The sequence below is a fragment of the Montipora capricornis genome, chromosome 11, assembly GCF_036669925.1.
Source record: "Montipora capricornis isolate CH-2021 chromosome 11, ASM3666992v2, whole genome shotgun sequence".
Classification (NCBI taxonomy): Eukaryota; Metazoa; Cnidaria; class Anthozoa; order Scleractinia; family Acroporidae; genus Montipora; species Montipora capricornis.
In genome coordinates this window covers 15,436,046-15,450,873 of record NC_090893.1, presented here as the reverse complement: position 1 = coordinate 15,450,873, position 14,828 = coordinate 15,436,046, and the positions used below count along the sequence as shown (strand labels likewise).

The following is a 14,828-nucleotide window of genomic DNA, read 5'->3' as shown; positions in this document are numbered from 1 at the left end:
AAGCCGCTGACCCATGTTTGACTTTTCTCAAAACATTAGCCATTTTCTTACGGCAGGCATGGCTCCTCCATCAGCTGAATCGAAAGAAGATGATTTGTATGAGAGAATTGAAAGCTTTGTTTCTTTTCTCAAGCAGGGGTTAGTATTTGATTTAGCTTTATGACTGGGCTTAATTCTGGAATACCAGGCCTCATACACATGTTTGCACGTGAACATCGATCAACGAGAGAGAGAGAGAATAGAGTAGACTTTAAGCTGAGATATGGGAACAACTGTGAAATTTGCATTAAGAACAGCACACAGCTTTCATGTCGATCAGTTCACTGGGGTGAAGTCATGTTGGGTGTGTTTAGGTGGATGACCATCTGGCGCTTCCCTATAGTATAGGCCTATGTCAGGTTGGCATAGTGGTAATCAACCATGTCTTTTCACCTCTGTGATTGTAGGTGGTTTCTACTGTCAAGGGTTTTTCTCTCGGTACCAAGGCTGTTGTTTTCCTGCGTAAAAAAGGCAAATGATGATGCCCAGCTGATTATACCTGGCTGTGGTGCTGTGATCCAGGATCATATGTGGTCCATTTGGCTGGGAAACCTTGAAACCCAGTCATGAGCCCCCATGCAGCATGGAAGACAGGCACACGTCACATTGATAAAAATACCGCTAAAGGGGGGATGGGAAATAGCACCCCACGAACACTCTTTTTCTGCTTCACAACAGCAATGCTACAGATGGGCCCTAAAGTACACAAGTACAGGGAATCATGGTGGAATTTGCACTGACGTGGCAACTCCACTGACCACAACTGGCAAAATAATAGACACTCCTGGCCCCAGTTGTTCAAAAGGTGAATAACGCTATCCACCGGATAAATCACTGTCCATTGGATAGGGCAATTGGTTTTGCTGTGGCTTTATCCACTGGGTAGTGATTTACCCGGCGGATAGCGCTATCCATCATTTGAACAACTGGGGCCAGTTGTTTAACTCTGTCAACTTACATATTTAACTGCAATAAAATCATTGAACTGCACTCTTTGTAATTTAGTCCTCAAGTCAGAAAGAGAGGATGTTATACATGGTCAGTTTGTTTATTTGGTTGGTCTGTAACAGTTAAGGAAATTAAAGGGCAACCCATCACTTGTCAGAAGGTGATTATCAGTCTGTTCTAGTTCCTTGTGGAATTGGATGAGAAACAAATTATGCATTTGCCCAGCCAAAGTACTGGTAGTAGTCATAGTCAAAGACAGACTTGAACACTGTAATTCAGCTCAAGTCCTGCATTATTAGCATTTGGCAATAGTGGCTCTTTCTCTGTTTTGCGTCCTGATCATTCAGAATGGCAGATGCACTAAATGTTATCTGTTACATGCAGGGTTGGGTCACATATTGTACTTTTCTTTTGGCATTTCAGACAACTTCATGGATCATATAACATTGCAACACAGACATTACAACTGTTAAGAAGAATTGTATCCCAGACTCGCTGGAGCACAGCAGGGTAAACAACTCTTTTTTTTTCCATATTGATTATCACAAGCAAGAGGCTCTTGTGCATTAGGGTTTATGTTAAGTTCTAAAGAATTCAACACCACTGCAATCTTTTAATACTTCGGTATTTTATCTCTGGTTATTACAACATATGTTCACTGTTTTGGAAGCAATGTGGTCAGCATTAAGTTTTGCGATTTCTCTTTAGTGAACTAATGCAGTGTATGAGAACAGAAGGGAAGAAAATGGCAAGTGCACAACCAGCTGGTAGGCATAATTACAAACTTTACTGTAGTCTATTGGTTTGTCCTTTTTTTGGGGGGGTGGGGGGTGGGGTCTGTGTATCTCAGATTTATGAGGAGCCGCAATATCTGGAGAGTCTGGTAATGGTTTCTGTGGCAGACAAGGGTAGTAACATACACTTAAGTGTGCCAATTGATGCAGTGTAAAGTGGTGATAACGACAATGATGAGGAAGAGGAGGAAGACATATGCTGGGGGTAAACTTTATTGATCACTCAGGCCATTCTATTCCCCCCCCCCCCCCCCTCCCCCATCACCCACCCACTTCCAACTTTGTTTTGCATCTCCATAAGTGATCTCCCACCATTCTTATCTTACAATAATTATTGTTTCTTTCCTAGATTCTGTGGTTGGAAATATGGTGCGAAGAGGTAAGTAACCCCGTCAGGAAATGATGAAAAAAATGAGTTCAATTCTGCCACTGGGGAGGTTCTGGGATAGGACATTAACTGGAGAAATCTTGAAGGTCTACAATTGTTGACAGGAGAGAAAGTGCTGCTGTAAATGAAAGCTATATCATTTTGCCAGTGTTGAAGGTTTTTAGAGATTTCACTTAGGGACAGTAAAGGATAAGTCCCATCTCACAGCCCTTGTACATGTATGCAACGTTACTGCAATGTAAAGGTTACATAGCGTTACACATTAGTCTTTGAGGATGCCTGCTAACCCATTGACTCCTGAATCATTCCCACTGATGTAAACTTGTCTGGTGTTAGAGGAAAAACTATTACAGTTGTAAAACTCAAGGGGTTGAAGTACTAATTATTCAAATAAATGCTGTGGAGAACAATATTTTTATGAAAAATCATATTGGAAGTGATTTTCCTAAACAAGAGGTCATTGAAGTTAAGATAGCAACAGGAGCAAACATTTGCTAAATACACTCACAGTAGCCTGAATTTGCCCTGGAACCAGGTGGCGCTCCGATTCCGGATCCCAGCCTGTGGATTCCAGATTCCGAATAGCTGATCCCTGGTCCTGGATTCTGGATTCTGGAATCTGGATTCCTTCACATCGGCCAACTGGAAAATTGGATTGAGATGTGAAGAGCACAAACAAATTTCCATACACTCAGTCGGAGTGTTTTCAGTGCCACATCATTGTTTTTAAACTGTTCAAGATGCACTAACAAAATCCAAAGGAAATGATTTCCTTCTTTGGGAGATGCTACTTGTAGATTAATGAAGCCCAAAGTGTACTGTAGGATTCTCTGGAAAATTTGAATTAGATGGAGAACTATTTCAATTAGCCGGTGAAAATTGCTTTCCCTGCCAAACTGGCCCCAAAAAATGAGTATACATTTCCCCTGGGTAGCTTAGTCAGGTCGAGCAGATGGCAAATTTTCTCCAGTCGCCAGAGCTTCTGGAGAACCCTAAGAGTGACCCCTTCACAAAATTGACATTGGAACAAACTTGTTCTTGTGTTTCAGCACAAAATAACTTGTATTACTTTATTGTTAGCTCTGAAGATTATCAGGGAGGAATATGCAGGGTATGTACTGTATATGTACATAATTTACAGTGTATGTTGTAGTTGCAAATCAAAACTTATTGTTTATCATTTTACCGTGGAGCCTTGGAAGCAGGTACATTGTATGACGCAGTGGTGAGAGCGCTCGCCTCCTACAATTGTGACCTGTGTTCCATTCCCAGTCTTGGTGTCAAATGTGGGTTGAGTTTGTTGGTTCTCTACTCTGCTCTGAGAGATTTCTCCAGGTACTCCGGTTTTCCCCTCTCCTCAAAAGACACTGTTTGATTTGGTTTGAGGTATATTGATTTCATGTCCATGTTGGAAGTTCCCAATTTGTGCTCCAGTGTTAGTTCATTATTTATCAGACAGTGTCATATTTTCTACCTTGGTTTGCTTTTCAATAATTACCTTCCAGTCTATGTCAGTTCAATTTCATAGACTTTCTTTGGTCAAAAAATGGATTTTCTTTCCAGTTCTTTGAGTGGGAAAACAGAAGAGGGAGAAACAGAGGAATCATTGCATGTGAGGTTTTTTGTCTGTGATTTGTAGGTAATTTTTAAAGTTTGTAATCTTTAACAGTGTGGCCCAGTGGTTAGGGCGCTTGCCTCGAGATCCGGAGATCCTAGGTTCAAGACCCGCTCTAACCACTCGTTGAATTTGATCTTGGTTGTCCCTGGTTCAACTTCCCAGCTGCACTTGTAAATAGCCAACTGGTTTGTCTCCGGCCAGTTGGGATTCTTAACAGTTGTTGTTGTTGTTGTTCTGTTCTGTCGTTTCGTTGTGTTTCATTGGCCCTGAAAAGCCCCTATGGGGAGCGGTCAATTAAGTATGTATTGTATTGTATTGTATAACTACAGTTGTGCACTCTGTAACCTGCCCTTTGAATGAAAGTGAGGTCATGATAAGAGTTCACGTCGGCCACCTCTTCAAAGTGAGTGTAGGTGTTAAGTTTTTGTGATTGTAATTAGTTCTAGTTTACATATGAATGGAGACCAGTTTTCATAAGAAAAACTTCGCACTTAGACTCGCTTTGAAGAGGAGGAGACGTGAACTTGGAAATGGCCTATCAGTTCATACTGTACATACTGAGCAGTGCTTAAGGAGTTCTAAATGGATGCAGGCAAGTTTTTGTATTGCACCAGTGAAGCGTAGGAATTGCTCAAGAGTTGGCCGCGAACAACTCCAGCTTCTTGAGAGAAAGCTAAAATTATGAATCAAAATTCTTTGCTAGTCTCAGTTTACTCTGACGAAGGGCTAAGGCTGGGAACATTGACTCGCAAAATTACTGAAATATTTCTTACAGTGGTTTATCTGTTCACTTCCTGCCAACACAGCTGCTGTTGAGGTGATTATTAAGCGATAATCACCTAAGCAGTTTTTCAAAATGGCCCCAAGCCGTTTTGTGGAGGTAACAGACGAAGACATTGTTTTATAGGAAATGCATATTTTTCAAATAATCACCGATGTAATTATACTAAAACCATTATTCTCCTCAGGCTCGATGAACATCGGTGAATAAAAACCTTGATTTCGCCTCGGTTTTTATTCACCGATATTCACCTCGCCTTCGGGGAATAATTGCTAATTATTCACCGGCATTGGTCGGTTCGTATAGGGCCGCACTCAGTACCGATTCAGATTATGATAATGAATAGACAAAGAAAAATCAAAATTGAACTGAACCAGGAAAAAAAGTGATCCACAGCATATCGATCAATGTATGAGACATGGAATACTTAGCTTCCATTGGCACTGCCTTGGGTAATGCAAGTTTTTGTTGTTGTTGTTGGTCATTTTAGAAATTTTTGATGGCGGGAGGACCTTCTACCAGTGACTTTAATAAACCGACGCATGGCCTTAAGGTATTCTCTTTTGCTACGATTTATTCACACCGTAAGTTACGTGTTTCACAATCAAATGCGACTTTCCAGGAGAAAATATACGCTAACGCAGACTGTAGGTTCGCCAGGGCATCGTTTGAACGTTACATACAAAACCTTTGAGCTTTTGTTTTGTCAGTTTAGGGGGCAATGTAATCCATTGGGCAAAGTTTAAAATCCCTTGTCAAATTGTGAAAAAATAAAGTCTTTTGATTGCGCTTAACCCTTTCACCGCCAAAAATGCAAATTGACACTTATAGATTTTACTCTGTCTAACGCCAGACGATTTTACTCGTCAATGGGGGAGCCCTCGGCAGTGAAAGGGTTAATCTTTAAATGTTTTCTTTCTAAAAAAAGATGATACTAATAGGATTTCACTGTGCGCTGAAGGGTGCAAATCAACACTCGCCTCCCATCTGTGTGGCCAGGGTTCGATTTCCAGACTCTGTCTCATAATTATGTGGGTTGAGTTTGTTGCTTCTCTGCTCACTCCGAGAGACTTTTCTCAGGGGGTACTCCAGTTTTCCCCTCTTCCAAAAAAACAACATTTAATTTGTTGATTTCAGATTACATCTACTCTTAATAAAGTTCGCTTCGTTTCCTCCGTGCTCCTATAGTGCTATTCCATTATTTTTTTCTGCATCCTATTAATGTAATACAATACTTATAAATCCACCTTGTCTTATCTTCTTGTTTATTCGACAGACCACAGTTATCGATGCTTTAAACGAACTACTAACAGAACTCGAATCAAGGTATCTACATTAATAGGAGGCATTTCGAAGAACTTTCCTTGGGTGACGACTGTTTCTTTTATTGCATTGGGCAACCTGACTGTATACCTCATCAGCCCCTTAGTTGGTCGAGCATCGGGCTGCCATGCGGGAGGCCGTGCGTTCAACTCCGGCCGGACCAACACTCAATGTCTTTAAATAACTGAGGAGAAAGTGGTGCCTTTGTAATTACACCCCGCAAATGGTTGAATTATCAAATGTTGACCTACAATATTGTAGTGTGAACGAATGCACGAATTTTTTAACCAATAGAAAATTCGTCCGGTACCATGTGAATGGAGCGTTAGATTTTCTCCTTGCAACCACACCTTTCAAATTAATTTTATTTTCGTTTTGTTGATACACACTTTCCATGCTGAATGACTTGGAATCACCGCGAAATGATTACAACAATGCGAGGTTACATTTTTTTAATGTCGTTCTCAAAGCCGTCGTTGTCTAGTCCTTGCTTAAGCTCCTTATTTGCTGGTGGGGCACTTATGTCCAAGTTTGCACACAGCTGCAAAAATTGAGATTTTTTCGCAAAAAATCGGAAAAGCTGAAAAGAACAAGGCAAGTCTCCAACTAGGACTCGAGATTTTTGCGATTTTTTCGAAAATTGTCAGTTTTGTGAAAAATCGCAAAAATCGTAAAAGCCGAAAGTAAGAAGATTGTGGATTTTGCCCAAAATCGTAAAAGCCGGAAAGACGACGACAAACCTGGACATATCTCGTATAGGGCAGAACACAACTCCTGAACTTCATGCTTTTTTTCACAAAGAGTGTATGGGAATTCTAACGTCTCACTGAAATTTTATGAGTTGTGAGAAGTGACCTGCGAGAAGACTTGAACGTCAAACCATTGGCAGACGGGATTCTTCACGAAAGGATCATTTACTCCTCGGTTATTTGAAGACCCTGTAAAATTAACACGTGCATTGCTTTTAGGAACTCGCCCCTCAGAAGAGGTCTTAAGAATATGTGCTTACTTTGAATTTGTGAATTGGTCTTTTTGATTGTGTTTAGTGCTGATAATATTGCAACTCAGGCACTGGAGCATATACATTCCAACGAAGTCATCATGACCATCGGAAAATCCAAAACAGTGGAAGCTTTTCTTAAGGTGTGTGACAGTTTTTTTTTTTTTTCGTTTCTCAAGTATTGAAAATTTGTGAGAAAAGAAATGGATTTCTTTCTTATTTTCCTTTTTAGAACGCAGCAAGAAAACGCAAATTTAGCGTCATTGTGGCGGAAGGGGCTCCATTTTACAAGGTTTGTTGAACAATGGTCGGTTGCAGCATAGATTATCGAGGGACTATTTTTATTGCGCATACGTTTGGGCAACTCGAGATAATAATGATGGCGGTGGTTATTAATAAAGGGATATCTTTGTTCGGTTCAAAACTATGTGGAGAAAGCAGAACTTAGCAAGTGCTCTTGGTATCCAAAAAGAAAATTGTGTGTAATCGTGCATTTTTCAGAGATAATTAAGCTGCAATTTGGAAGAACGCCATACATTGATTAATTATCGTCGAAAAATGCGTGGTTACCCCCAATTCTCTTTTTGGATTTCAACAACACTTGTTAAGATCTGCTTTTCCCGCATATTCAGTAAACCGCTCAAACATACTTTTCAATTAGTAGGCACCGTCCTTAAAACCTTCGAAAGCGAAAACAATGGTCTCCTTGGGTTTGAATTGGGTACAATTTAAGCAAGAGAGGACGTTTTCCGTGTTTCCATAGCCTCATCTAAACACGAGGGGGAGTTGGGAGAATTCCAGACAATTATGCAAACCCGAGACGTAGTCGAGGGTTTGCATAACTGTCTCGAATTCTCCCAACTTCCCCGAGTGTTTGAATGAGGCTATGGAAACACGGAAACACGGAAAAGACCCTTTATTGCTTTTATAAAAATAATATTTCTCAAAGATAATTCGGCAAATGAAGGAAAATTCTTGATTGAAACAGATTTTCTTGATACACGATCATATTTCCTACCAGCCAATCAAAAAGCGCGTCTGACGGCATATAACCGATCAAAATTCGTGTGATGTCACATCCGTGTTTCCATACTCTCATCTAAACACAGCCATTGACCAATGAGAGTGCGCGCACTATCCTAATTATTTTATAAATTGAGTTAGCCGATTAGGTCTATTGTTAGTTGTAAATATATACATGTACTTTAAAGGTAAGAATCAGAAATTCCACGGTGATTGCTCTGTTGTCTTTCAGGGTCAAGATCTTGCGAAGAGTTTAGCGCAACATGACATCGAGACAACGCTCATCACAGACTCGGCTGTGTTTGCCATCATGTCGAGAGTGAACAAAGTGAGGATTTAAGTTGCTTGTTGGCCATCAGTTCCCAACATGGCCGGGGTAGGGGGGGGGGGGGTGGGGATGGTTGCGTCCGTCTGCATGGAGCTTTATACATAACCCGGACGTTATTCTGTTTAGCATCGATTATTTTTCATCTCCATTTTAAAGTTCCCCTAACCTCAACCCTTTTTTTTATTTTGGGAAAGTCAAATTTCAGCGCCAAAAAGCATGCATTTTTCGTTAACTGGTTGCAATTTCGTCTGTAAAAAGACTGCATTTAATAGCTGTGCACAGTTTAAAAAAGTGGCAGTCGCTTGTCTCATGGACGAGATAATATGGGGCAAGGGCCTATTCCTGAAATGACGTCACAAACTGTTCTTCAGGGCCTGGTTGTTGAAAAGCCGATTAACGCTAATCCCAGATTAAAAAAATTAACCAAGTAGTTTATTTCTTTACTCCCAAATGCCGTTTAACGCTGATATTCGGCAAGAACTTTAATTAAGTTATTCGGCTTTCGAACAACCGAGCCTTGAATTCAATGTAAATGCCATTTACTATCTTTGTTTTCAACACTCAAGTCCGCAGAAGAGATTTGCAGGAGTGTGAGTTTGAATGCTACGCTTTAAGTTTGTTTTATTACTTGTAAATTATTTTCTTTAATCTTAGGTAATCATTGGTACACACGCGGTTATGGCGGATGGCGGGTAAGCTACAAGCTAGCACGCATATCATGATTAAGGAGAGTACATCTCTTACATAAATGACCTAGCTTCAAATATTAGTTTCCTTGAGAGATTTAACCATTTGCTAGGATTATTTAGCCTTAAAGGTCTGCATCTAACTAAGAGAACGGAAGCAACAAATGACCATTTCCCAACTTAACGGGTCCAAAACTGACCGATACCCTAAAGGCCTTGAAGAGTCGAACGCTCGTCAGAAATGTACCAAAATGAAAAACGCACGTGCAGAGTGTGCAGAACTATTGCCTTTGCTAATTTTTTATCCCGATTTGTGGCGTTTATGCTTCCGTCGTGCGTTGTCAAAACGTTAGCGCCCTTTTCAGTGTTTTCTAACGTTTCCGAGGCATCTGCTGTCGTCTTTACTGTAAGGGGCTGTGTTACGGTAGTATGGTTGATTTTGTGTAATTTTGCGTATTACTCGGCCCTACGTGCCATTATCAACTCAACGTTAACCAGAAATTTCTTTTGAACAACACAACTCTAAAGCTTCCTGACCAAAAAGTGCTTGTCGAGGAAACACAATAGACCATTTTACAATTGTTTGCTCAGCGACCTAGCCTTTGAATGGCTGCGAGGCTGCCGGTGACCTTGTATTGATACAGACCTCACTGCTTTTATCATGTAAATTGTGTTGTTGTAATTCTAATTAGTCTTCATTAACATTACAAACGCACGAAGGTTTGTATCAAAACAGGGTCAGCGGCAGCCTCGCTTTCATTCTTAGTCCAGGTAACTTAGCTACAGCTGTCAAATGGTCTATTGAAGGTACAAACAACAGACTGAGATAAACCTTGAAAACTGTCAGGCTGAGCTGTCTTCAAAAACCGCAATTACAATCCATTTTAATCTTGTTCATTTTTGCCCATCCCTTCCTCCTTTTGCATTTGCTGTTTCACTCAAACATTTCTTTAATGTTTAAGATTTTTTTTTTTCTTTTTTTTATGTTCCGCTTGATTTGTTTGCCAGTTGCCAGTCGCTGAATTTGTCTAAGGGTGCGTTCGATTGACCGTTTTCCGGAATAAGAATACGTGGAATGATGATTTAAAACCGTATGTTTGGCGCTTTTGAAGCAACAAGGATAATAAAGATATGTTTAAAATATCATTTTAGCAAGTGTTTGATAATTTTAATGTGAATCTCCCGTAAAAACGAAGGATTTCTAACTTCTATTCCATGTATTCCTATTCCGGAATACGGTTAATCGAACGCGCCCCAAATGTCGTGGCACAGCCCCTTAAAGCCACCTATACCCGACTTTCATAAAGGGCGGTCAATCTATGTTTATTTTTATTACTCTATGATTATTTTATGCTTAACAGACCTACTGTTCTCATTTTGGAGCAAGAATAGTGTTTTTAATTTTGCTCGTCTCAGCAGGCTCAAAGGAAATTACCAGTTATCATCTGTGTCTCTTCATCGAACTTAAAGAGGCTTTGTCACGCAAAATGATGTGATTTCATGACACCCAAAATGCCAAAAATGTCAAAAAAGTGGATTGAAACATTGCAATAACCACTTAAAACTGTTGAACTGACAACATAAAGGAAATAAGGCAAAAGGAAAGAAAAGATGGATGGTCACAAATGGACAAGATTGAAACGGAATGCATTGGGTAACCTTGAAAAGAGTCAGCCCGACATTTTGTATTTCAAATTTATGGCAAATCTCCTGGATAAAGGCCGTTTTTGCTCAGAATTATCTTGTTTTTGATGTGACGATAATTTTATCAGTAAAGGGATTCCCCATTACTATTTTTGGTTAACCAGAGAATTCCCATAAACACCCTAAAATATCTTACCATAGGCCTTTAGGTCAAGGTTAACAGATTTAACACTTTTACGCTCTGGTGAGTCAGGCGAAGTGGTGGAGAACTGGTCGTAATCCGTGCCTCCCACCTCCGTCCATTTTGATGTGACCTAAAATTCCTTTTCTTGGTCTACTGTTTCCACAGGTTGCGGTCCATTGTTGGTTCTCATGCGCTCGCTCTTGCCGCTAAACAGCACTCAGTGCCAGTAAGTTATGATTCTTAAATCATTGCCAACGCACTCAAAGAGAGAGACTACGTTTTACACGGTGGTTTAATAAGGTCGTAAGGACGAGCAAAAGCCGCAGAACAGCTATTAACCGACAAGAGGCTTCAAGCCTATGCGTCAAGGCAGTAAACTACTTCGGAAGTTTTCGAGTCCAATGCCCCCGTGCAAGCAACGAAGATCTCAGCGAACGAATTGCAGGAATGTGGAATTGAAAATTTAAGTCATGATGACATCGAGTTGCTGGCTTTATTGGAAACGCAGCTTAAATCGTATTTTTTTTTGTTTCCTGGAAGGTAGTTGAGGATTTTTAAGTATAAATTTAGCGGCTCGTTTACTCACCGAAGACCTCAGCGAATGAATTGCAATGAAGTAACGAAGGAATAAGGATAGCTTCATTTCTGGATTTTCTCTCTTTTTTTTTTTTTCATTAACGAAAAGCTTGCCCTCGTGTATAACTCGGAAAGGTTTTCGTACTGATATATATATATATATATATATATTTTTTTTTTTTTTTTTCCCCAGTTAATTGTCTGTGCTGCGATGTACAAGCTGACACCACAGTACATTGTTTCATACGATCAGGTACATTATCGGATTGCAATTTATGCTTAATTCTCATTTAGTGTTGCCAGGCTGAACTAAAGCAGATAACTCGTTTAGATGTACAATGGGATGATCATATGCCCGTCTTAGTTACGAGACGATGTCAACACACGCTTCAAGTTCGTCTTACAAGGATTCTGGGTCATTGATATTTCTTTCCGTCTTTAAACTGGACTACTATAATGATAGACGCACAATTAGTCTGGTTGAATTTTGCGTCCAGGATACAAACGGTCAATAATGCCCAACATCGAACGAAAAAAGTTGTCATCTTTTTCCGCCATGACATTGCTCCAAAATGTTTGTCACCATCCAAAAATATATATATACATTTTTTAAAGTGGAAGGTTACGTCAAGGTTACATGATTCCGAGTGCAATTTTTGGAAGAAATAAGCACAAGAATTTCAAGCCACTATGTATTTAATAAAATTATTAACGAACTTGTGAAATCAACGGCCCTCGGTGTTCCACTGAGGAAGATCACTTGTTTTTTGTTTGTTTGTTTGTTTGTTTGTGTGTTTCAGGATAGTTGCAATAAGTTTGTTGCTCCACACGACGTAATGAAATTCTCGGAAGGTACGATTTGAGAGATCATTTATGTGACCATATATGCATTCAGCTTTGCGCGGATAGAATCACTTTGTTTGTTTACAAAGCTGTTTGCTTAACACTTCCAATAGTTTTCATTGTTTTCACCTCTTATTTACACATATTTGCATTATTTCGCTTTTTTACGAGCAATTTGTTGTTGTTGCAGGAAATATCTTGTCAAAGATAGAAGTTCAAAGTCCTGTCTTTGACTACATTCCGCCAGACTTAGTGAATCTTTGTATCTCAAACATGTAGGTATTAAGTTTGGTTTTCTGTTCTGTTATTGTTGTTGTTATTGTTGTTGTTGTTGTTATTATTATTATTATTATTATTAGTAGTAGTAGTAGTAGTAGTAGTAGTAGTAGTAGTAGTAGTAGTAGTAGTAGTAGTATCATCATTTGTTTGGTTGTCATTTCCCATGTTATTCTTGGTGTATAGCAACATTAGCTTAACCGAGTAATAAAACTGAAAAACTGTACTGAATAACTGGAGCGTCGTGAAATTGCCCGACGTAAGTCCATGCAGCCGATGGCGATGGCGCGGGAAAAAAAACGAAGGCGAGCAAGGTATAACGAGTGGATTTGGTTTTATCTCTGATTGGTTGAAAATGTGGCGCGAAATTGTTGTGGCAGGAACCAAGCGTAGAAGTGCAAAACTGCCAACTGCTAACTGGGATGCTCTGGTCAATTTGCCTTCGTCGCCTTATCAACTCCGTTCGTGCACCCAACGTCACGTCCTTTTTTTTTTTTAATTTTAGTGGAGGCTATTCACCATCATACGTGTACCGACTTGTAAGTGAACTTTACCATGCAGATGACTACTATCTTTGATAAGGTAAGGTATGCGAGCCAGACGATAACCTGTTCGAGGTTCCCAGATAGTCGGGAAAGAGAAAAAAATGCGCGCGAAAAATGTGTGGGTTTGGGTCGAGGCGAGGCGCCTCGCCAAGCCCCCACTCGCTTTTCACACGCAGTTGTTTTCGTTTCCCCGACTATCTGGGGGCCTGGAACAGGCTAGCCAGATGATTGACTTCGCTCGTTGATGTTTTCGCGCCATTTTATCAACCAATCAAAGTGTGACTTGGCGGTGGCCACGCGGATTTGGTTACGCTGACAGGTTCGTTTGAATGCCAGTCACTTCCCTAGGGACAAAAGTTTAGCGTTCTCCGCAGTGATTGGCTGGTAAAATTTACGCACCCTTTTTGTAAGCCGACGAGAGCGGAGACTAAATCAAACGGTGACCAGTTTGCCAGGAACTATTAGTTTTCGCGAATTTAGCGACGGCAGCGCCAATTTGCTTTGGGACAAGTTGTTTAATGCAAATGACCTGGCATTCCGTCAACAATCAAAATGTTTTTTTTTTTGTCTTTCTCAGGTATCTTTGGACGCCACTAATAGCTCCTCCTTTAAGATATTCGTCTGTTTCTTTTTTAAGGCCTTTAAGTTGCCAGTTCTTGCTTTTATGCGACTCTGTAATTTATTAATTCCCTGCTTTGAGAATTGCAAGAAGAATAAGTAGAAATAGGCTTTCCCAAAGAACGGTCATTCCGAGGAGAAAACGATTTTTGCGCTGGTGACCGGAAAGTCGGACAAAGAAACAAAATGGATAAAGGGATTTAGTTTCTAAAGAAACTGTGGTAATGCGTCGATGGGGAAGTAAAGAAAACAGAATGGGTTTTTCAACTGGGTTATAAGGCAAATTGATCACCATAAGGATGTTTCGAGCGTTAACCCTTCGTCAGAGCGTTTTGACTCATGAGCGAAAATGACCCGTTCGCTCAGACGAAGGCCTAATGCTTGAAAAGGGTTAATTAAGTGAATTGATTAGATAAATTCAAAAGCTGTCGTTTCGAGCTTTAGCCGGTTGTCAGAGCGCATAAACCGCTAGCAACACATAATTTCCTCTTTGCTTACACGAAGAGCTAACGCTTGTCGTGTCAGCTTTCAAATTTATTTTCGGTGGTCAATTCACCATATCAACTCAGTTGATAAACTAATTTCTGTGAAACAAAAAATTAATCTCCACCGGATTCCCGTGCGACTTTTCCGTATGCTTTACACAACGTGTGTTCCTGAGTGCACGACTTTGAACACGAATGGAAAATTCTGAATATCAGACAAAGAACAAAGGAGGGAGACATCCAGGTTCGGATGCCAGAGATCTTGTCCAAGCATCCGTTCAAAAAAGCCAGCGTTTCAGTGATTGTGTTGAGTTTATACGTCCGCTAAAATACATATGTCTGCCTCCTTTTCAAAGCGAGTCTGAGTGCGAAGTTTTCTTATGAAAATTAGTTTTCATTCATATGTAAAGTAGAACTAATATTAGCATCACAAAACCTTCGCACTTGGACTCGCTTTGAAGAGGAGGCAGACGTGAACTCGGAAACAGCTTATTTCTAAAGCTTGTATTTGTTTGTCCAGCTGATATCGGGGTTGGCCTGTAAGCGTAAGATCTTAAGATACCTTCGAGTCTCTCGCTCTTCTGCGGATTCTTCGGAAATGCACATTTTCTGTAAATAAACAACAAAAGGTGTACTGTCTCACATAATTGAACATAAGCTGTATATACGTCAGTTCGCTTTGTGGCATTAGTCTTTTGTCCACTCTTGTCTCTTGGGTCTCTCTATTTC

General features: G+C 40.2%; 2 protein-coding genes across 3 annotated transcripts in view; one reads left to right on the top strand and one right to left on the bottom strand.

Moving 5' to 3' along the window:
- Window positions 1-19: 19 nt before the first annotated feature.
- Window positions 20-14,828, top strand: part of LOC138023812 (translation initiation factor eIF2B subunit beta-like) — a 33,908-nt gene continuing 19,099 nt past the window's right edge. Inside the window, exons 1-18 of one of the 2 annotated variants that reach the window (XM_068870895.1) lie at window positions 20-138; window positions 1,411-1,497; window positions 1,696-1,754; window positions 2,131-2,160; window positions 3,250-3,280; window positions 3,733-3,781; window positions 5,059-5,121; window positions 5,845-5,894; window positions 6,938-7,034; window positions 7,124-7,183; window positions 8,147-8,242; window positions 8,897-8,934; window positions 10,922-10,982; window positions 11,526-11,585; window positions 12,133-12,184; window positions 12,366-12,450; window positions 12,957-13,033; window positions 13,574-14,729. In XM_068870895.1, the coding sequence (XP_068726996.1) occupies window positions 59-138; window positions 1,411-1,497; window positions 1,696-1,754; window positions 2,131-2,160; window positions 3,250-3,280; window positions 3,733-3,781; window positions 5,059-5,121; window positions 5,845-5,894; window positions 6,938-7,034; window positions 7,124-7,183; window positions 8,147-8,242; window positions 8,897-8,934; window positions 10,922-10,982; window positions 11,526-11,585; window positions 12,133-12,184; window positions 12,366-12,450; window positions 12,957-13,029 (1,071 nt within the window). In that variant the 5' untranslated portion in view covers window positions 20-58 and the 3' untranslated portion in view covers window positions 13,030-13,033; window positions 13,574-14,729. Of the gene's footprint in view, window positions 139-1,410; window positions 1,498-1,695; window positions 1,755-2,130; window positions 2,161-3,249; window positions 3,281-3,732; window positions 3,782-5,058; window positions 5,122-5,844; window positions 5,895-6,937; window positions 7,035-7,123; window positions 7,184-8,146; window positions 8,243-8,896; window positions 8,935-10,921; window positions 10,983-11,525; window positions 11,586-12,132; window positions 12,185-12,365; window positions 12,451-12,956; window positions 13,034-13,573; window positions 14,730-14,828 lie in introns of those variants that run through there. The other variant, XM_068870896.1, reaches the window with a different exon arrangement.
- The window catches only part of LOC138023811 (uncharacterized), a 4,810-nt gene continuing 1,998 nt past the window's right edge, over window positions 12,017-14,828 (bottom strand). The window contains exon 2 of the mRNA XM_068870894.1: window positions 12,017-14,828. This exon is cut by the window's right edge and continues 1,603 nt beyond it. The gene's annotated coding sequence lies outside the window, so the exon portion shown is untranslated.